This window comes from Phalacrocorax carbo, chromosome 10 (assembly GCF_963921805.1).
Source record: "Phalacrocorax carbo chromosome 10, bPhaCar2.1, whole genome shotgun sequence".
Lineage (NCBI taxonomy): Eukaryota > Metazoa > Chordata > Aves > Suliformes > Phalacrocoracidae > Phalacrocorax > Phalacrocorax carbo.
This window is the reverse complement of record NC_087522.1, coordinates 924,056-944,693: the sequence shown is the minus strand read 5'-3', so window position 1 is coordinate 944,693 and position 20,638 is coordinate 924,056. Positions and strand designations below refer to the sequence as shown.

The following is a 20,638-nucleotide window of genomic DNA, read 5'->3' as shown; positions in this document are numbered from 1 at the left end:
TCGGTGGCATCACACGTGACAACGAGCACGGGTTCCCATGGATTTCTGCCTGCATCCGTCTTTCTGCAAAGAAACTCACTATTTGCTAACAGCTGTTCATGCGGTCGGAAGTAGCTTAGTACATGCAGAATGTTGAAACACTCAAACTCAGAAATACTTAATTATCAAACTTTAATTCATAAGACTAATCTTACAGAGTAAAACAATAGGATAACCAGTCAAGGTTACACTTAAAAAATCCAGCAGTGCAAATCTAAGACTAAATAATTGTCATCTCCCTCTCCCCTGAAATAGGCGATACATTATTTAAAAATACCATAATGCATGGTACTTACATATTCCATTTAAAATAAATCTGCAGTGGACACAAATATCTAAGACTGTTTTTTATTTTTAATATAAAAACAAAGAATGAAGTGCTTAGAACATGGCTAAGACACAGGGAACGTCCACGCGCCACAGAAAGCGAATCCTTGGCTAGAAGGTAAAATGGCCGCGTGTCTCATCGGAGGCCGGCTATGGATCTCCGGGCCCCCCTCCTCCCTCCCCCGGCGACGAGGACAGGCGTTAACAAGACAAGATGCCAACAACCTAATCCTAGCAGGTGGCGGGAGGCTGGGGTACAAACCTGCGCACGAAAACAGTTCCATTGGAAAAAAAACAAGTTACAGCGGAAGCAAAAGTAAAAAGGGAAGTTTGGAGACAAACCTTGCTCCGCGGCGCTGGCGCAGCGGCAACCGGAGCAGGGCGCGGGCGCTGCCGCCGCCTCAGCAGCGCCTGCAAGGGAAGGCTGCGACGGGGAAGGGGAGCGCGCGGAGCAGACCACCGCCGCAGCGTGGCACCCCGACCGCGTCGCTGCACGCGCGCTGTTTCTCTTTGGCCCTTGAAGTACGGAGGCAAGGGATACGAACGGCGCCCCGTGTGAAACGTAGCGGGTTGCGGGCGCGCGTTACCCGCGGTAACGCATTGCGCGTTAGCAGTTTCCCATCGCTTTTTCTCTTCCATCATCACAACATCCTTATTTTAGTTACACAGTTCTCACCAGTGTCACTAATGGAAGTCGATGATTTACTTTCATCTTAAACTTGATATGAAGAAATCTGTGAGCAATACAAGACGTTCGTGCGCGACAGTCTCCGTTCAAACCCAGACAAGGTTCAGCGATATACTTTTGCATTCCTCATGCAACTCTCATCCAGGAGCTGCTCACGCTTGGAATGCACAGAGAAGGAAGGAACGCTCAACTCGGGACAAGGCGAGGAAGAAGCCCCCGGCACGGGGAAGGAGAAGGGAAAGGGACGGCACGCAGGTGAGCTGCGGCACTCGCCGCCACCAAACAGCTTGCGGGGGGCTGGGGGGGGCGCAGCAGGCCTCCTCCCCGAGGACGGCGGCAAGGGCAGCGGGGAGGGGGACGCTGCCCGGGCACGGGGAGCAGCCGCCGGCACGGTCTGGGCGGCACCGGCTTTGTTCCGTGGAAACCCGTGTTTGCGTTACGGGGGCTTTAATCCCCAATTGATAAACCCAGCAAAGCACTTAATAGGACTTCATACCCCAAAATGCTCACGGGGAATTACACGCATACGCACCAGGGAATCGAGCTCTGTTGAAAGGAGAGCACTGAATTGTAATTTAACTGAAATAAAGTTTTGCGCAAGAATCACCAGATATTACCATAAGCTTCCTACAGAAGAGTACGTGCTGGATCTCCAAGCCATCTTTAGCGGCCAACTCAAAATACTGATTCTGTTTGCACTTTACTCACAACGCTTGTGTCTCACGGAGGACTAATTGCCACGTTCCTCCACGGGACCCTCCGTTACGCTGAACCTGCCCTGGAGGCGATCGCAGCTACCGGAGAGTAAAGCCCGAAGTCAAGAGAGAGGCTAGCAAACGGCCCCCCACCTAGGCAAGCGGTGACACCACCCAGCTAAAGAGATGGTGTTTTCTTAGATGTTAATGAACATTAGTTAATGTCAATAATCGCCTTGGAAAAATGGTTACGTACCAGAAGGTACAAAGCTGCACGTCATTCGGAAAGAGAAAGGATCTCAAAGGCGGTGCTGCTAAGTTCAGTTGGAATGTTGATTTCAAAGAGCTCCCAAGAAACCTACTCTATTAAGCCAACAAACACCAATTAAAACATCTTACATAAGTATCACTTTCCTGTATTTTAATTAAACTTTGCACGTAGCCAAAAAAGTGAAACAATTTCGTTTGTCAAATCAAGTTCAACTTGAAAAGAAGCACCTAAATAGGATCACATTTTCTTAGTTTATAGTGTTTTCTCCTCCGTGTTTAAAACTGCTTCGTAACCAACGGTCTTTATGTTCAGTTTCTTTTGAGGTGATCGACTGTACCTGGCACTGGCCGCAATCGTGCCCTTGGCACGGGAGCAGACAGGAACGCTAAGCGCTGCCCCGTAGCCCTCGCCCCGGGCGCCCTCCCTGCCTCGGCAGCCGCAGCCCAGGTCTCTGCCCTCCCTCAGCACCGGCGGCGGAGCGCTCAGCCGGGTCACCGCGTCGGGCACAGAAGCCGCAGCAGCTCTGGGGAGGAGCTGGGATAAGACACGTGTCCCCTCAAGGAGCAAGCAAACGGGAGAAGAAAGGAAAACGGCACATGAAAGGATGCACAGACAGGCCCACGCAAGTCAAGGGGCAAGCGGGAGCCGACAGTCCCAGCACCAGCAAGGCAGCGAGCGCAAAGGGGACCCCAAGTGACGGGAACCGCTCATGTCACCGACTTTCCCTACACCGCGGCGCGCACGCCTTCCACCGGGTCCCGAGTTTTAAATTTAAGCCTTTAACGCCAGGACTGGCTATTGGAAATTAAGAAGCGTGACAGCTGCATTGAAGTTGTAATTCGGTCTCCAGTTAACTCACGCCAACGCCGGTACCTGCGCTCGCTCGCTCCGAGCCTCGGGGGGGCTGTTCCAGGGAGCTGACACAGCACTGCCGCAGGAAGAGCTCCTGTCTCAGTGCCTCTACGTCAAGACACACTGCTGGTGGCTTGTACACGGAAAGGAAATCTCTCAAGCTACAGGAGTAACAAGCACATCACTATTTTTTATGTAGGATACGAAGCACCTTTAAAATCCATATTGCGTGAATGTTCTAACTGAAAATACAAAACAAAAGCTGCTTACGTTGCTATCAAGAGTCTACGGGTAAATACGTAACCTTAACACATACCATAAAGTGAACGCTTTTCCCAGTCTCTCAAATAAAATAAAAATAAAATAAATACTCATTTGAGAATTTGCACCTGCTGAGTTTCAACTGGGCTGTTTCAAGGAGAGTGACAACGGACACGGACTACATTAAGATCAGCTATTCCTACACGGCTATTTCTCCAGCAGTTTCACAAGATGCTGAGCTACTTGTGTTGAGCAGTATCAAGCCTACAGCGTTAAAAAAAGAACAGCAATCTGTTAGATGCAGGTCTAACACAGAGCAAGACCGGTTCAGTCTGACTGCACGATACAGCCTGCGAAGGGTGTGCACCGTTTCAGGACTGAAAGGTCCGTTCAGAAAACCTGAGATAAATGGCACGTGAATTGCTGAGATGACACGCAGAACGTCTCAAACCAAAGGCGAGGAGCATTATTTTGGACAGGATGAGATGTAAAAACTTCCTGTAAACTTGAGCAAGAGAAAAGCTGAAAGGTGATTTAAATTTGGGAAGATCAGTTGCTGGATAGTCTAAATTTGGTAAGATTCACCGAATAAGATCACTATGAATTTTCAAATCCAGGTCACAGAAGACTACTGCGGTTACTTAAGATCCAAAACGGCTCCGAGCTTCTCTCCCCCCTGCTCCCCCCGCCCCCGAAGAGGGCGGGAAGGTCTCTTTGGTTCAGTCCCCTCGCGAGGCCCGTGTCGCCGCCTCACCCGGCTGCAGCCGGACAGCGTCACGCGGCGCAGCGCGCTCCGGAGGGTTTTCCCGTCGGACAGGTAAGCGTCGTCGCAGCAGCTGCAGGAGGACTGCGGACGGCAACGCGCGCGCTCGAGGGAGCGCTCCGGGAAGCGCAGCACCCCCGGGCAGGAGGCAGAACAGCAGCAGGGAGGGACGGGGTGGGGGGAACAGCTGCGGTGGCACGAGAGGCGACAGCAAGCGGCGCTGGGTCGGTGCGAGTACGGAGCATCCACAGTGGTATTTGTCACCGAGAACCAACCCAGAGCTCCCGATAGAGGGGAGAAAAGGTGTGTGGGGGGAGAGAAGCAGGGCATCTTTGGGTTGGAAAACAAAAAAAATTAGCTTTGCTACCAAAGAGTTAAACCTGAAATAAAAGGGCCAGCAGAATATGGCTTACTAAACATCAATTTTGCATACTGTTTAAAGTTTATTTTTAAAAAACTGTTTCTGAAAGTCTCAGTCACAACCAAGTTAACTAAATTAAGTCTAATGCTCGTAACTGAAAGATTATGAAAATATTTTTGTTCAAACCATGTAAAAAATCCTCAATAATACATTGTAATATTTTCTTTTTAAAACTAAATTGGAAGATCAACTCTCAGCAGATTTAAGTGTATTACACACAATATTTTGTGAATTAAGATTTATTGATTTCCATTGTATTTGCTTTAAATATGGTTGAAGCTGACTGCAGAAAAGGGATGGTGAAATTTTTAAGTTAGAAGTAAACTAATGGTGAAAGAACATCACCTCTGGCTTCCATCAATGCCTCATTTATCATATTTTATTAATAAGTTCCAGGACTATCACATCCAGGGATGTTGGAGGCCTCTCCCAGCAGTGTCCTTAGCTTTGTGTCATTTTCCTGTGCCAGAGGTGAGCGTGCTTTCAAAAATACTGCCACTTCCCCAGCACCGTGTCTTTGATTGCATCAACATATTGAGTTGGTACCCAATAGACCCAGTAGTAAGACGCTTCTGTTGGGCCCAGCTGAAACGCCTGCAAAGTTAAAAACGACAACGTTTACAAACGGGAAACAGCACAGCCTACACCAGCGGACAGACACAGCTTGTCCACTGCAAAAATCAAACAAGCCCGTTATACCTACCGCCTCCTTCAAACGCTTGGTGCGCGCTACAGATATTTGGTAAGCAATTAAAAAAGAAAAATCCATTCCTCAGAGAAACAAGAACTGCAAAGTACCAATTAAAACGAAGAGCTCTTTCCTGTTACGATACCATAGCGGCAACGAAAACTCTTGGCCAGTTTCAAGAACATGAGGAAATTATTCTGGAAGAGAGAATCTGAAGCGTATCTCAAAGTCTCTACAGAAATGCCTGGAACGCACAGAGCTGAGAAGCCACGCGGGCACTAAATAAGACAATGACCGTGTTTTCAGTCATAAAATGTCACAGAATTTTACTTCTAGACATAATGTCCTATTCTCAACTTATGCCAGTATAAGTAGGAGGGGAGCACCATGGCACGCCAATAACCTCTATCCTTGCTTTAGGATAAGAGTTTATTGCAGCATATTCTGAAGAGGACATTTTCTTACACAGGTGATCAAAACTCAAGTGTTTGGCCAAAGACTAGGTCGGCGCCCTCCTGCAGACAATAATTCTAAGGTGTAATATTTCCCCATTCTTCCCCTAAAGAAGGAAACAGACTTTTATAAGGAACTTACTTCAGCATTAAAAGTTAGTTACCGTACTTTGGAAAGAAAGACCTCAAAAAAAAAAAACCCTACATTAAGAGCAACAGCCAAAAACTCAGTAGAATTAGCACAGTGCTCTTCTTAAATGTGTCACTTTTCTAGACCCAATACCAGTTTTTCAGAAAATTACATGTGGGGGGAAAAAAATATTACAGCATCAAATCAGTATTTTTTTTAACCTCCAGCAAGGCCTGCTGTTTATATAAATACAACAGAAAGTAGAAATAAAACTAGATATAGGAAAATATCACTAACATGAAGAAATCATGAGCTATATTACATTTTTACTTAGCATTTACTTTATTTACTTAGCATTTACTTTAGCATTTTTACTGTTTTATCAGTGTCACAAGACAGAAGATACAAAATAACGCTTAAGCACTCAAATGTTTGTGTGAAATCAGCCCAGATTTCCACAGAGTAGCAGATACTCAATATGCCACCCCAAATATTTACACTGTGGCAGCAGACCACGTCCGCATTCCCATCTTCCACAACAGAGGAGGCTGGCGTTACCATCCATCTCCAACTCACTCCACACTAAGAGCCTCACTTCTGTGTATTTGCATGAAGTAATTACTCTGAATATTATTAAAGTAGAGACATTACTCACCATCATGTGGTAATCCTCATGTCCTTCAATAGGTTCACTCACCACATTTTTAATGGACCCCATGGGTAACTTTTCTGTTCTCTCTACATTAAAATTGATAAAAATATTATTTCCGATGTGTGAGGAAGTAGCATTTCACATTAATTTCAAATACCACCCCCATTACTTCCAAAAGCTCCTCATGTCAGCAGTCTCCTCTGCGGGTGACCTTTGGATACCTGTCCGTCTTCCACATCACCGTGTGACCCCACAGCGGGCACGCTAAAACTTTAAAGGAACCCAAAACTGGATCACACAGTTGTTCACATTTTGTGTCTCTGCATCACACAAAGTACTTCAGCGTACGTGATTCGGGCCTAAATTGAGTGGTGGGAAAACCCTGGCTTTATTTCATGTTTCCACATACGGAACTCCACTGGGACCAGCAGCGTCATTCGCCAGTGACAGCTGGTCCAGCTGCAGGAACGCTCAGGACTGACTACCGGGGATTATACCAAGCTCCGCGGAAGGGGCAAGGCTGAAACCTGAACGAAGGTAGGCTAACTAACTCTTTGAAAGCCTAGCCCTGGTTTTGCCGAGGCAGTGTTCAACCGTTACTATAAAAGCACAGGGAAGGAATACAGAGGGAAAGAAACAAAAAGAGAAGGGAAAAAAAAAAAAAAGACTGCAATTACACGACAGAGGAATGCCAGCCAGCCAGCGGTCACCAACAAGAATGACAAAGTATATGGTTCGCGGCGGTTCTGCTCTCTCAGTTCTGCCCTCACTTCTTTCTGAACACTTAACTCCAAGATCCCTCCTTTCAGTTCCAGCTTTCGGTGTCAGCCTAAAATTATCTTCTTGGATATAAGACAGAAAACCGTAAACACTCCACACAGAGAAACTGGACAATGAGTTCCTTAGACACATCTAACTGATTTGTGTGATCAAAATAAAAAGCACCCACCTAAAAAAGGCACACAGGGAGATAAACTTAGTGATGTAAAGACAAATATTCTCTCCCTCAGTGCTGTAACTAAGCTGGCCCTGAACTACCCCACTCAGGCTCACGACATTCACTCATTAAAATCTTAACTCTGCACTCCTCTAGCATCCCGCGAATCAATTACTCTTCAAGGTATCTCAGCTTTAGACAAATCCATATTATCAAAGCCTCTATGGGAGTGACACAGAGCAACTGAGAAACATCTGCCTATAGCAAAGCTTAGACTACAAAAACGTACCAAGTGGCCTGCGAAGCACAGGGAGGCTGCGTGGGGGAAGAATCAGTTTCAACTTTCCAGGAGCAGCAAGTGAAAAATTGCGTTAACACCCAGCTGGTTTTATTCTAGCCCTTACGTGCTGGCATCTGCCGTGAACTTCTCGGAGCAGGAAGGAGTTTCCCCCAACAACACCCAGCAATTACAACTATTCCCTAGAGGAAGCAAGCTGCTGCTAATTTTGGGAAGTAGGGAAACAGGTTACATGAAAGACAGATGACTAGGAGAAGAATCAAATTTCACAGCTTAAGAAACACTCATCCAGAACACTTCAGAAATACTAAACTTGGAACTCGTTTAGAAGGTGAAGGAAGAAGATGAATTACCTAAATACTAAGCATGTATTTAGAACACATTATCAGTAACAAAAAGATCTGGCTGCCCAACCTATAGAGGGGGAAAAAAACCCCAATGTCTTGCTCCATCACTTGGCCCAGGAGAAAAATCACCACAACTGGTACCAACAGAGGTTTTAAAGCTAGAGAAGCCTTCAGTCAAGTCTGTCCTACAAAGGAAAGGTCACAAACTTTCAAGATTTCTGCTTACTTTGGAAATAGCAAAGCAGCTGGAGGTGCCACCCAAAGCTAATGTTACCACGCAGTTAGGTTACTTTACAGGGACAGTGAGCAAGCACTTCTATCCCTCTTGCTCATCACTATAATATTGCCCCGTCCTGGTCAAACTAAAGGAGCCCAGCTTCCTTTGGAGGCAGGGGGTTATCTGAGACATCCTCAGCAACGCACGTTATCACCACAGCACATTCAGCTCCTCCTGGCACCACTCGAGGTGGCAAACCGATTCCTCTGCACAGCAACACATGCCATCATTTCTGCAGCTGAACATCCCTGAAACAAGACACCCAACTAATCCTGGTTGGAAGGACAGATACCGGCAGAGATGCCAGCACTCCTAGGTTCAATGCCGGTCCTAAGACTCCCTTTCGAGTCTTAGCCAAGTCATTGAGCCTCTACGTGATGTTGGCATCAAACCAATGTTTATGAAGTGCTTTTAGAGATATGCTAGAAATGCCAAATGTTATAATTTACATTTGGAGCTATGAATAGCAGACTGGAATGTTAGACTACTGGCACAACTGAACTCGAGTTTTTCAAGAACAGAAGTAAAATATCAAGTAACATTCACTGATCTGGGAGGATGGCATTTGAGAAGAGGAAGCAAAATTTAGTTTTGAAGTATTGCAATACCGACATTATTCCCGAAACACAATTTAGAGACAGCAGAAACTATTTCTAGGTCACTGTCCTGATTCTGGCTGGGATAGAGTTAATTGTCTCCCTAGTAGCTGGTACAATGCTGTGTTTTGGATTTAGTATGAGAATAACACTGATAACCATGGGATGTTTTCATTCCTACTGAGCAGTGCTTACACAAAACCAAGGCCTTTTCTGCTCCTCACCCCACCCCACCAGCGAGAGGCTGAGGCGGGCACGAGGAGGATATAGAGCTGAGGGGAAAGGAAAGGGGGATGGGGGCATTCAGAGTGATGGCGATTATCTTCCCAAGTCACCGTTACACGTGATGGAGCCCTGCTGTCCTGGGGATGGCTGAGCACCCACCCCACCGTGGGAAGGAGTGAAGGAATTCCTTGTTTTGCTTTGCTTGCACACACAGCTTTTGCTTTACCTGTTAAACTGTCTTCATCTCAACCCACAAGTTCTCCCATTTCTACCCTTCAGATTCTCTCCCCCCTCCCACCACGGGGGAGCGAGCGAGCAGCTGCGTGGAGCTGAGCTGCCGGCTGGGGTTAAACCACGGCAGTCACGCAATTCACTTGTAGCCCAATTACCAATTATTCACCTCAGAGTTTTAGAGTTGCTCACCTTTTGTACCAATCCATAGCTGGTCTTGCTCAAGTTTAAAGGTCAGTCTTACTTTCCCCCCTGACTTGTTGTACATGCCAGATAATGGCACTGTTGGCAGGCGCTCCTACAAAGAGGCAACACAGTAAGGTGAAGGACTTTAAGAAGAAAAGCTATATCCTCTTAACTTCTTAAGCATAAGGATGACCCATCTTTCCAGTTTTCTACTACGATAGCAAGGAACGACTGAACCAGCAAAGAAATGTCTCAAAACACAAGGGATGTCTCTCTCCCCCGATTATGACGATTTCTCAAGTACTCATTTACTTACCTGAACACCTTTAACAGAAGGCATCACATCATCAGGTTTTCCTTTATCCAATACTTTTCTGTGTTGCTACAATATAAAAATAGAAATTAGAATTTACAGAAACGCAACAGAGCTTTTCAATTGACTTCCAGCTGCACCCTTAACCGTATCCTGATCGCACTAAGAGACAGTTAAGGACTATTCACAGTCATTTATCACGCAGGAAACGGTTAATTGTCAAAGTTAACTGAGCACTTTCTACAACAGTCTAAAGAAATTATACAAATGAGTAAAACCCCCGTATAATGCAAAGGGTAACATCCCTTCTATACAGAAATATATATCTACATAAAATTAAAGACCCCCGAGTCCCACTTTAATATTGTACATGCTGAATCACATAGTTGGCATTTGGCAAGACACCTTTAACAGTCAAGTGTTACACCCAGTGAACGGCAGAAAACCCTCCGCATTTGACAGTGCAACATACCGCAACACAGCAACAAACCAGAACAGATTAGAGCAGCAGTAACTAAGAAAACCACGCTCACAGCTTGTAAGTTGCTGGGTACCTTTAAACAATGATGGAACTTAGAGTGAACGTGAACTCTGATAAATTATAGAAAAAACAAAAGCATGTTTCATAAAGGTTGCAGTTCAGTGATGCACTATTTAGTTTTTTATCAAGTTTATTTTGAGGAAGGTACGGGGCTGGTAACACCTTGAGCTGAAAATCCTTTATCAGCCCCACTACACTGCGGCGCTGCCGCCAAAGGAAGCCTCACTGCACTGTGCTTCACTCCCTACTCGCAGGCAGCGCTTCAAGATGCCAGTGGAGTGTTCAAGATCCATGTTCCCCTCAGTGCTGGGGCAGCTGAAGGAACTGCTCTCTTGGTGGTCATTTTAAAGGCAGTTTTTGGAGATCAAGCTCTTTTATGCCAACAAAAACTAGTCAGTTTTCAGATATAATTAATTTAGACTGCGTTTGAGCTAACACACATGAAATATTTCTATTATTTACTGTTTCTTGCCTGAAATGCTAGGCTGTACCTAGCACCAGCACAAGGGGCGTCTTGCAAAGCCGCAGCCTTTGCTAGGGTAAACATTTTTCCGCCGCTAGACCCCTTCTGCACCGAGCCCTTCTCCTATCGATCAGCTGCCAGAAAAGAAACCCCAGCCTGCTCCAAGGAGGAGCAGGACCCAGAGGCGGGTGCAGAGCATTACGAGAGACCCGCGTAAACCCTACAGCTCCCCCACGCCAGGAATTACTGAGACATCAACAACCTTCTGTCTGCAAAGCGGCTCCTTTTTGTTTTCTTCAGCTTTGACCTCCTGTTGAGCAGCTTCTTTGGGCGTATTTACCGCTAAAACGTCATTGATAGTAGAGCCAACAACCATAATTTTCGCTCCGTTTGTTACTTTGATTTCCCGCAACGTTTTCTCCTCTGGTAGAAGTCCCTTGAACATAACTTTCTGCATAGCAGGGGGAAGGCCTACGAGGCAAGCACAGCGGTTACGAGGCGGCCGGGGAGCGGGGAGGGGAGGCGCGGGCTGGGGAGGCGGCGGCGGCCCCGACACACCTGTGAGCGAGTGGATCTTCTGCTTCAGCTCGGCCCCCGTGCTGTCCAGGCAAAACTTCACGTCGTACTTGTTCTTGTTCCAGATAACCTTGAGCTCCACCAGCTCCTTCCCGCCCTCCGCGTCGCCGCCGTTGCTGACAGACGCCTGCGGGGGGTCCCGGCGCTCCTCGCCCCCCGGAGACCTCCCCGCCGCCGGCGAGCCGCCCTCCCCGCCGCAGCCCAGCGGCAGCTCCTGCGCCCCCGCCTCCATGCCCGGCTCCTCGGCACCTGCGGGCGAGCGGACAGGAAGCGCCGGGCCGGCGGGAGACTGCCGCGGCCCCCGCCCGCCTCCCCCCGCCCCCCGCCCGGAGCGCCGCCCGCCGCCCTGCCCGCGGCCGGCTCCCCGCCCCGCCCCGCCCCGCCCCGCCGCCTCCCCGCCACCGCCCCGCCGCCGGCACGGCGGGCTCCTACCATCGGCGGCGGCGGAGGCGGCGGCGGCGGCCATGATGATTGTGTACAATCTGCCGCGGGGCACGCCGGGAAACGCCCGCCGCTCCCCGCTGGGCCGCGCCGGCTCCCGTAGCCCGCCCCCGACCGACCGCCCCTCCCGGCCCCGTGGGCGGGGCGGGCCCCGCAGGCCACGCTGCGTGGGGACGCGGGTGGCCCAGCCCCTCGGGGCGCCGAGGCCCTGCCCGCCGGTTCCCGCGCTGCCGGGGCCCCGCACGGCGGCAGCGGGAGGGCGGTGCCGCCTGTACCGCACGCCCCGCCCCCCCCCCGCCGGCTGCGGGCCAGGGGATTGGCTGGGGGCGCTCGGGCGGAAGCAGCGCCCGCGGCCACGTGTGCGGCGCGGCGGGATGGCGCGAGCGCTGCGGGCGGCGCGGGGCGCGGCGGGGCCGCAGCGGGGGCCGGCACCGGCACCGGCACCGGCGGGGCCGCGGGTGCGGTTCGGGCCCAGCCCCACAGGTAACCCCCCGCCCCGGGGGGGTGGGGGCGTGCCCCGCTGCGGGCGGGGGCGGTGCCGGCGCCGGCGCCGCTTTGGGTCGGAAAACGTGAATTTAGACATTTGAGGAGCGCGTGCAGGGGCGAGGGTCCCCGAGGCCCCGCCGGGAGCCGCCGGGTCGGGCCGGGCCCTTCCGGTTGGTGCGGGCACAAACACGCCGCGAGGCGGCTGCGGGCGGCGCCGGGTGCCCCCGGGACAGGCCGCGGCGTTCCCCGCACGGCCGGCTTGCGGGCGCTCTGCGGGACGCTTCGGGGAGCACGCTCTGGGAGGGCAGTGAGCGGTAGCCCCGCAGCGAGGGCCGCCAAGCCGGTGGGTGCCCTGCGGCAGCTCCCCGCACCCGGCAGCCCGCAGCAGCGGCTCCCGTCGCGGGTGGCGCTGCTCCTCCAGCTCGCGTCTTAAAGCCTCTTTATTGGGTCTAAATTACTGTGGTCTCCTCTGATTTCCACGTGATAACAGGTTTTCTGCATTTGGGTGGCCTTCGGACCGCTTTGTACAATTACATGTTTGCCAAAAAACACCAAGGGACCTTTATTTTGAGAGTGGAGGATACGGATCAAAATCGAGTGGTGCCCGGAGCTGCAGAAGGAATAGAAGATATGCTGGATTGGGCAGGTATTTACAAACATCTTTCATTTTTTTACTTGCTGGAAGACTCTTTTTAGGGATTAACGGCACCCAAATTGAGAGTCTTCTGCACGATAGCAAGCTGTGCAGTGTTTCAGATGATCAGTTAGTCAAAACATAGTTATTTCTACAGCTGGGCATCGGGAAAGGCCTCCTGGAGGTATGTTCTGTAGCAGAAATAACAGGGCCAGCATGGTTTCTCTTGGCTGTGTTGTCTGACATGCAGAAAGACCCAAATCTGTGACAGTGGCCCAACGTGCAGTTGTAACAGAGGCTGTGCACGAGAGACACGATGGAAAGGTCAGAACCTGGAGCTCACAGACATCGCTGAAAATTGATAAATTGCGTACAGAGCATTTGCTGAAGGGGATCCGGAGGTGTCGCTTCTCATTTCGAATCCTCTGCTGCTTTCTGAGCTTAAGAACTAGAAGCAAGGGTAATTTTAGAATACAGAGTTTTGATAAAGTTAGAGCCAGATGCCACAGGTGCTGCTGTTAACGGGCAGGTAAACTTCAAGGGACTAGGACTTTGCCAGTTGAGTAATAACTTTGGAGTAAGTAAAATAATCAGGTAAGGTCTCCACTGTATTTTTGTGGTTTGAGTGTTCTTCACTACAAAAAGGGCGGACGGTGCTTTGTATGTGTACACCTGGCTGCATTTTGCTCTAAGCAGCGTATCAGCTGCTCAACTACTTACTAGGTTTAGGTGGTTTTTTTTTACTTTTTCCTTGTTGCTTCACACACAGTACTGTAAATTCTGAAGACATTGGCAGCTGTTTATCTTCTGAGTCCAGGGGAATCCTGCCTCCTGTCCCAGACAGGTGCCGTTAGCTGGCTGCCCTGGAGCAGAAACCCTCTCTGGACGCTCTCCAGGACCTTGCTGTTTCATCTCCATTCAGTGTGCTCTGATGGTGGGTTTCACGCTGCCTTTTACGGGCTTTCTAAGTGCCATCATACCGATATTTCAGGTATTCCGCCTGATGAGAGTCCCCGCCGCGGTGGTTCCTTTGGACCCTACCAGCAGTCACACAGACTTGACCTTTACAGGAGAGCCAGCGATGCACTTTTGGAGAGCGGCGCGGCGTACCGCTGCTTTTGTACCCCTCAGCGCCTGGAGCTGCTGAAGAAGGAGGCTTTGCGGAACCAGCAGACCCCGCGGTAGGGATTCCTTGTGCCCTGTGGGGTTCCCTGTGCTGCACGCTTCCAAAAACTTACAACATGCGTGTGTGGTGATAGGATTGTAATCTCACTGCCTGTAGAGAAAGAAGCCAGCGTAACCCATAGGGGCTTTGGGGAGCGACCTCCAGAGATGAGGCAGTTTGACTGGATGTGCAGTGGTCAGGTTACAGCTAAAATTCAGGGATCACTTTAGAGTTTGGGGAATGTAGAAGTGGCTGATGGTGTTGGCCTCTATTGAGCCGAGACCTTCGTTCTCCTTCCTCAAAGATACGACAACCGGTGTCGGCACCTGACGCCCGTGGAAGTGTCTGAGAAGCTGTCACGGGGCCTCGACTGGGCAGTGCGCTTCCGGCTGGAGAGGGGGGTGGAACCCTTTCGGGACCTGGTCTATGGCTGGAACAAGCACGAAGTGGCTGACGTGGAGGGCGACCCAGTGATTCTCAAGGGGGACGGCTTCCCCACTTACCACCTGGCAAATGTGGTGGATGACCATTACATGGGCATCAGCCACGTTCTGCGGGGAACCGAGTGGCTTACTTCGACGTCCAAGCACCTCCTTCTCTACAAAGCCTTTGGCTGGGATCCCCCTCAGTTTGGTCACCTCCCGCTGCTTCTGAACAAAGACGGCGGCAAGCTGTCGAAAAGGCAGGGCGACATCTTTGTGGAGTGTTTTGCTCGGGATGGCTACTTGCCAGAGGCTCTGCTGGACATCATAACCAACTGTGGCTCTGGATTTGCGGGTAATGGCAACAGGCCTGGTACTTGCTAGGACACTTCTTGATGCTGGCTTTGGGGAATGGGTTAGGTTCATTTTAATAGCTGAGAACTTTGACAGTGTTTGAAGGGGTCAGGAAACGGGTGTCAGGCGACCACTCCATCACTGAAATGCCACCAGGGCTTCTGCAGAGCTCCTGTGAAAGACCAGGTGGTGTGCTGCAATGGTGGGAATCTTTCTGCCTCCGTGCAGCCATTTAAATTGAGTCTGATGCTTAATGGGTTCCCACTTGGGACAACGTTCATCTCAAGGTGAAGAAACTGTCTGCGAACTCTTGGGAAAACTTGTATTCTGTGACTAATAATTGCGGTGTCGTGTATGACATCTGTCACACTTCTCGTTTAACCTGAAAGTCCATGAAAAGTTGAGTCAATGTCTCCTTTTGTTGCTCCTGCTTTGTGGGGATCACAAATTGACTTGGGTTTTGGGAACTCTGCCTGGGAATGAAATCTTTCTTGGGCAGCGAAGCCTCCTGGCTGAGTGTTACTTCTTTTTGGCTGACTGATGCAAGGGGTGTTCCGCTGAGGAAGGTAATAGAGCCAAGCAGAGAGTCCCAGTTTCCAGTTCCTCGCAGTAGTTGGCAGAACCTGCTCTTAGGGAGAGGGCAGCTTCCCATGCATGCCTGCTACAAGTTCCCTCCTGTTGGCCAGGGTATGTCCCTGTTGGCTGCTAGCACTGCGAGAAGTGGCTCTCCTGTGTCACTTCTTGCTTGGGTGTGCTGCTGCCCTGGCCCTGAGCCTGAGGCAAGCGCTGAAACACAGTGACGCTAGTTCTCTGCGGGAGAACGAACGCCTGTCATTCCCTTGTTGGGTTACTTTGCAGAGAAACAGATGGGGAGGACTTTGGAGGAGCTGATCTCGCAGTTTGAAATCAGCAGAATTACGACCCATTCTGCCCTCCTGGATCTTGAACAACTCCCAGAATTCAACAGGTATAAATATCAGTGGTAACTTTAAAACTTAATAATCTGTACATCGTGAGAATTTATTCCTAGCGCTCGGCATTGTCTGGTGATTTTGTTTATTGGATCAAGTGTGGTCCCAGTGCAGCGGCTTTTTCGCTGTACTGCAGCAAAGTAGAAGTTCCTGCTTACACCATTCCTGTCACCTCTCCCGTCCTGTGCTTGGGGACTGGTGTCAGGTGCACTGTAAAAACCTGGGCAGATGGTGCATAGCTAGGAGGATGCAAGGTCTTAGGTTCAGATTCAAAATAGCATCTAAAAAGAGGCAACACTTCCAGAGGGTACTTCTGCAAGCACACTCTTGTGCCATGGGGATGTTGTGCTGCTGAGAGTTAGCACACCTTTTGTTCACTGTTGTGCGTTGGCGCTTAAGGCTTTTTGTAGAGTGTCTGTCGGGGTTTAATGTTGCTTTTCTAACAGCTTTAATTGGAAAATTTGTGAGGTTGGGATGATTTGATGCAATTTAACCCAAAGCAGTCCAAAAGCAGTTTTCTTCTTTGTTACAGGATTCACCTCACCCGTCGTATCGAGAATGAAGGGCTGCGACAGAAGCTAATTAGAGAGTTGCAGTTGCTGGTGGAGCGTGTCTACGGGGATCAACAAGTGGATCAAGAGGTTCTAGAGAAGGAGTATGTGGAGCGAGTCCTCCTGCTGAGAAAAGTATGAGCAGTGATAGCATTGTGTCACTGTTTTGGGGAGCTGAGGTTTTGTGGGATCCCTGGGTGAAGCCTCATCTGAGTCCTGGGCAGTGCTTTGATCTGAGCTCTGAAGCGCCGCAGCCTGCAGATGGCTGTCGCTGCCAGCTCAGGTGATCGTGTACATGCTGACGGCCAAAATCGATGGATATAGGTAGCTGACCCGTAGGAATGGGCATGGTGAATGTCTTGGTGGTCTTTGCAGAGTTGTAAGCTCACCCGTACTTTGCCGAGCCAGCAGAGAGCTCCCTTGGCAGAGGGAGGCCGCGTCCCTGCTGTGGAAGCAAATCGTGGAGTTGTAGGATTTTCTCGGAAGACCTCTCCGATTCACGCTCAGAGCAGGACTGTCAGTAGTGCTGGATCAGGTCAGCTGTGGCTTTGTCTAGATGAGTGTTGAAAACCTCCGAGCCGCGCTTCTCCTCCCGTAGCCCAGGATGCGGCTGGCTTGTGGTGGGAAGGTCCAGCACGCGGGGCCCCTCGTGCCAGGAGACCACTCGCCTCTAGGTTGTGCTGACTGGGCAGCGTGAGGTGCTTCTGCTTTGCCGCTGCTCTGTGCTTTGGTGGCAAAGTCAAAGCGACCTCTTCGCAGGGGTGGATGAAGCTCTCAGTGGTTAAACTAGTGGGGTTGGTGTGTTGGGAGCCCTGGTCTCGGTGAAGGGGCTCAGTGCTGGCTGTGAAGGGGACAGAAGATATTGCGGCTCTTCCCAACGCCAGGAAGGAGGATGAGCCCAGCTGTTTCCCAGTCTGCCCCTGGGACGCTACTGTAGTATCTGGGGGCTTCCTCATGAAGAATAAAGCCTTCTTTATAAGGGCAGGAAGAGACCTGACTGTTCCAGCACGAAGGCTTCACTGTGGCAGCAGGACAGTGACTCATGTGGCTTCCCACTGTCTCTTGAAAGGCAGCATGAACGTGGCAAGCCACTTCCCCGGGCTAACACGCACGTGGCTCTGCTGCATGGGTACAGCCGTGGCCCTTTGGGCTGCTTCTGTGTCCCTGCTCACACCAGGTGGTTATGAGTGTGAAAAACTGCTGCCTAAATGTCAGCAATTCACATTTCCTCTGAGCAGTACGGAGTGCGAGGCAGTGGTGTGTTTAGACCCTCTTTAACTCTTTGTGAAGTCTTGGCAGGATGTGTTTGCTCCCCCGCAGCTTAACCCTCAGCCCTGACAGATCTGCTTTCTTTCTCCAGGGTCACATAAGCCTCCTGAAGAACCTGGTGTCATCTGATTACTCTTACTTATGGGTTAGGCCCTCGGTATCCCGAGAGCAGCTACAAACTATTTCTGCAGAAGTAGATGAAATAGGAAAACTAGTCTTAGGGTAAGTGTCTCTTCCCAGCTCTGTACACACCTACCTGCCCACCCCAGAGCACTGCCTTGGCTGCTGTGTTGATGTTGGACATGCTCATAGTTCTTATTTAATTTGCTTTACTCTGGAATGTGCTGTAGTTAATAACTTGTGAGAAATTCTGGGGTTTTAATGGAAAAGCAGCTTGCCAGTGGGAAAGATCGCATCGTGCTCTCAAGCAAGAATCATCACCTCTGGATTTAGTAAAGCCCCAGGCACAGCGGATTTTGTGTGCCAGCGTGGCGCTTACAACGCAGGGGTGTTAGCGGGGTTTTCCTGTGCCACCTGATCGCCTGTGCTTTTGTCTGCTGTAGCACCGAACTGGAGAAGCACAAGGTGGTTCTGGTCAACGTGTTCAGGTTATGTGGTGAGACTTCTGGGTCTCTGGAATGAACCCAGTTTGTGTCCGGCCAGAATCACTGTCACTTCTGAAGAGCTCATCCCTGTTGGGCTTTTCCTGCTTCCATTTCTTTGTCTCCAGCCAGCAGCCTGCAGTTCTGCCTGCTGGGATGGCAGGCAGTCTGCCCGGCCTAGGACCTTCCTTCTGTGCCTGTGAGTTTTGTGGGGTTTTGCCAATGAGTTTCACAGCTGCCCCACATCCCTCTGCTACTCCACGCCTTGCAGCTAGACGGGGTGGTATGTCAGTCGCCTTTCCAGTTCAGACCTCACCTCTGGACTAAAATGAGCCATGAAAACCAGTTTTGGGAGCAATTAAGGTGGCAGATTCTGCAAATAGAGCCATTGGTTCCAGCTGTCTGTAGAGCTGGTTGCCCTCAGTCATTTGCTACAGCTGAGTGGTAACTGCATCCAAGTGATGGTAATTTAAATGTCAGAGTACTCGCTGTCCCAGAGGGGTAATAGTGCTACCTACAGCTGAGTAGTATCAGCGAAGGCTCCCGCATCTCTAAAAATCATATTACTAAAAAAAGAAGTTAGAATTAGTGCTTTTGGTGGGTTTTCCAGGTCCTTGGCATAATTTTGTAATTTAAACTTGATGCTTGCTTTCCTGAAGAAACTCTGCTTCTGGTGCTGTTGAAGTAAAGGTACGGTTTTGCAAAGCAGAGTCTCAGCAGCAGCGTGGAGGTAAAGCACTCCCACCCGCCAGCTTAGGAGGGCAGCCGTGTACCCGGCCAGCGCTGCAGCGAGCAGAGGGAGTGCCCTGGCACAGGGCAGGGGAGAAGGGCAGGAAAGTTTACCTTGAACTGCTGCTGTTGCCAGAAGACTTTGCAAAACCAGTCTGAGTTAGCTGGCAGTCACCGAAGTCATTAGTCATTTCTGCCGAGGAATCCTGTGTTTTGTACGTCCCCAGACTGTGAGGACATCTTCTTTCCTAAAGGCTCATGGCAAGGCAGGCAGCTGTTTTGACTGTGGAGGAGTTGAACAAAGACCTGAGAAGCCTCCAGAAGCAAACCAAAGACACCAAGTACAGCAGCATGATGAAGCTCCTTCGCTTGGCTCTCAGTGGGCAGCAGGTAAAAAACAAAAATTCTGAAACTGGGACCTTAATTATTTTTTTTTCTTTTTAAACAGCAATCTTCTCTCTGATAGCAAAATACTGGTATTTGGACATCTTACAAGAAGTGACATCAGTTTCTGTTACGAGCGAATGTGCCGATACACAGCACTTCTGGAAGTAAAAGGCTGTTCTGAAAGTTTCAGAATGGCAGAAGTTGTCAAAGCACGAACGTGCTGGTCACAAAACTGAAGGCAGAGAAACCTCTGGACCAGCCGTAGGGAGTGTTGACAAGGTTGTAGGTTTTGGGCAAAACCAGGATTTTCTGCACAATCTGCTTTTACAAAGTTCAAAAACAAGTTTTACAAAAGTTCTTCAAAGCCTTATCCTGGCTTAGGCTCTGGCATCGATCCTTCTGGGGCAGCTTGACCATTCTTACTGTTTTACTTCAGGAGGGAAAAAGAAAACCAAACCCTTGTTTTGAGATTGCTAGTAAAACCCCTACCCTTGGTCTAACAGCAATCTGATAGCTAATCACTCTATCGTTTCCGCCATGATGACGCATAAACACGTGCTGAAAAGTGTAAGTTTCCATTTGTACAATGACTTCTTCTGTGTTTTCAGCACGGACCGAGCGTTGCCGAGATGATGGTGACTTTGGGACCCAAAGAAGTATGTGGAAGAATACACAAAGCACTGTCTAGCTAATACAAGGCAGAAATGACACCGCAGCCAGCCCATGGACTCAGACGGCGTAGGCAGCACGTGTCGTTGTCCTAGACGTGTATTTTTTGATCTCAACATGATTATCTTTGATCAGATGAGCTGGGCTTTAGACCAGGCAGGTGTCATCATGATGTTTCCAGGTCTGTACATACCCGCACTAAGCATAAGCCAGTTTGTCTGGGAGAGGAACCAAATACAGACTTGGTCCGTCCTTCTGCTTTCATCTCATGCAAATAGCCTGGTTTGCAGGCTGGAAGAGAGACACTTTTATCAGCGTTCACATTCTGACCATGTGGACAGAAAGTGATGCTGTTTCTGATATCAGCATGGCTCTTTCAAGGGATCGGCCTCTTCTTGGAGAGGGCCTTGCAGTTGGGGTACCTACAGCTACGACTACACAGGCCCCCGACAAATACTGTGGGGAGGGTATATTTATATAAATAAATACATATATATATAATATGCTATGTATATTATAGCTGCTGCCCTCTTTGCTGCCCCCGTGTCCTGCCAGGCCGAGCGAGCTGCTCGGAGAGGGGGACTTTCCTCCCTGTGTACTGTGTCACGCGTGTGGTTCTGCTAAAAATATTCCTGATCAGGAGATTGGGATGGTTTTTTCCTCTTTTGGATGATGACCTTTTAATTATTAAATTAACGTGGTGGCTTTTGATTCCGTTCTCGCCAATGC

At 49.8% G+C, this 20,638-nt stretch overlaps 2 protein-coding genes across 4 annotated transcripts; one reads left to right on the top strand and one right to left on the bottom strand.

The window, feature by feature from the left end:
• Positions 1–4,676: 4,676 nt before the first annotated feature.
• UBFD1 (ubiquitin family domain containing 1) lies at positions 4,677–11,911 on the bottom strand. The gene is made up of 7 exons (XM_064461290.1): positions 11,662–11,911; positions 11,212–11,478; positions 10,916–11,124; positions 9,653–9,718; positions 9,343–9,448; positions 6,243–6,325; positions 4,677–4,911 (listed from the first exon to the last, which is right to left on the bottom strand). The coding sequence occupies exons 1-7, from the start codon at positions 11,693–11,695 to the stop codon at positions 4,801–4,803; spliced, it is 876 nt and encodes a 291-aa protein (XP_064317360.1). The 5' UTR covers positions 11,696–11,911; the 3' UTR covers positions 4,677–4,800.
• Positions 11,912–12,044: 133 nt separating this feature from the next.
• Positions 12,045–20,620, top strand: EARS2 (glutamyl-tRNA synthetase 2, mitochondrial). Of its 3 annotated transcripts, none has more exons than XM_064461289.1 (9): positions 12,045–12,153; positions 12,647–12,802; positions 13,782–13,971; positions 14,260–14,732; positions 15,590–15,698; positions 16,235–16,388; positions 17,614–17,744; positions 19,108–19,243; positions 19,849–20,620. In XM_064461289.1, exons 1-9 carry the CDS (start codon positions 12,045–12,047, stop codon positions 19,930–19,932), a joined length of 1,542 nt encoding a protein of 513 aa, XP_064317359.1. In that variant the 3' UTR covers positions 19,933–20,620. The 3 variants fall into 3 exon arrangements, with proteins under 3 accessions (XP_064317359.1, XP_064317358.1, XP_064317357.1); XM_064461287.1 differs by lacking the exon at positions 12,045–12,153 and adding an exon at positions 12,251–12,499; XM_064461288.1 differs by lacking the exons at positions 12,045–12,153; positions 19,108–19,243; positions 19,849–20,620 and adding exons at positions 12,238–12,499; positions 19,302–19,814.
• The last annotated feature ends 18 nt before the right edge of the window (positions 20,621–20,638 follow it).

What these genes read in the sequence shown, in the direction of transcription:
- UBFD1 (XM_064461290.1), bottom strand. Translation starts at nt 11,695, where the DNA reads ATGGCCGCCGCCGCCGCCTCCGCCGCCGCCGATG. An exon ending in CGCCTCCGCCGCCGCCGATG is followed by an intron (nt 11,479 to 11,661) that starts GTAGGAGCCCGC and finishes GCTCGCCCGCAG; the next exon opens with GTGCCGAGGAGCCGGGCATG. An exon ending in ATGAGGATTACCACATGATG is followed by an intron (nt 4,912 to 6,242) that starts GTGAGTAATGTC and finishes TTAACTTTGCAG; the next exon opens with GCGTTTCAGCTGGGCCCAAC.
- EARS2 (XM_064461289.1), top strand. Translation starts at nt 12,045, where the DNA reads ATGGCGCGAGCGCTGCGGGCGGCGCGGGGCGCGGCGGGGCCGCAGCGG. An exon ending in AGATATGCTGGATTGGGCAG is followed by an intron (nt 12,803 to 13,781) that starts GTATTTACAAAC and finishes CCGATATTTCAG; the next exon opens with GTATTCCGCCTGATGAGAGT. An exon ending in CGGAACCAGCAGACCCCGCG is followed by an intron (nt 13,972 to 14,259) that starts GTAGGGATTCCT and finishes CCTTCCTCAAAG; the next exon opens with ATACGACAACCGGTGTCGGC.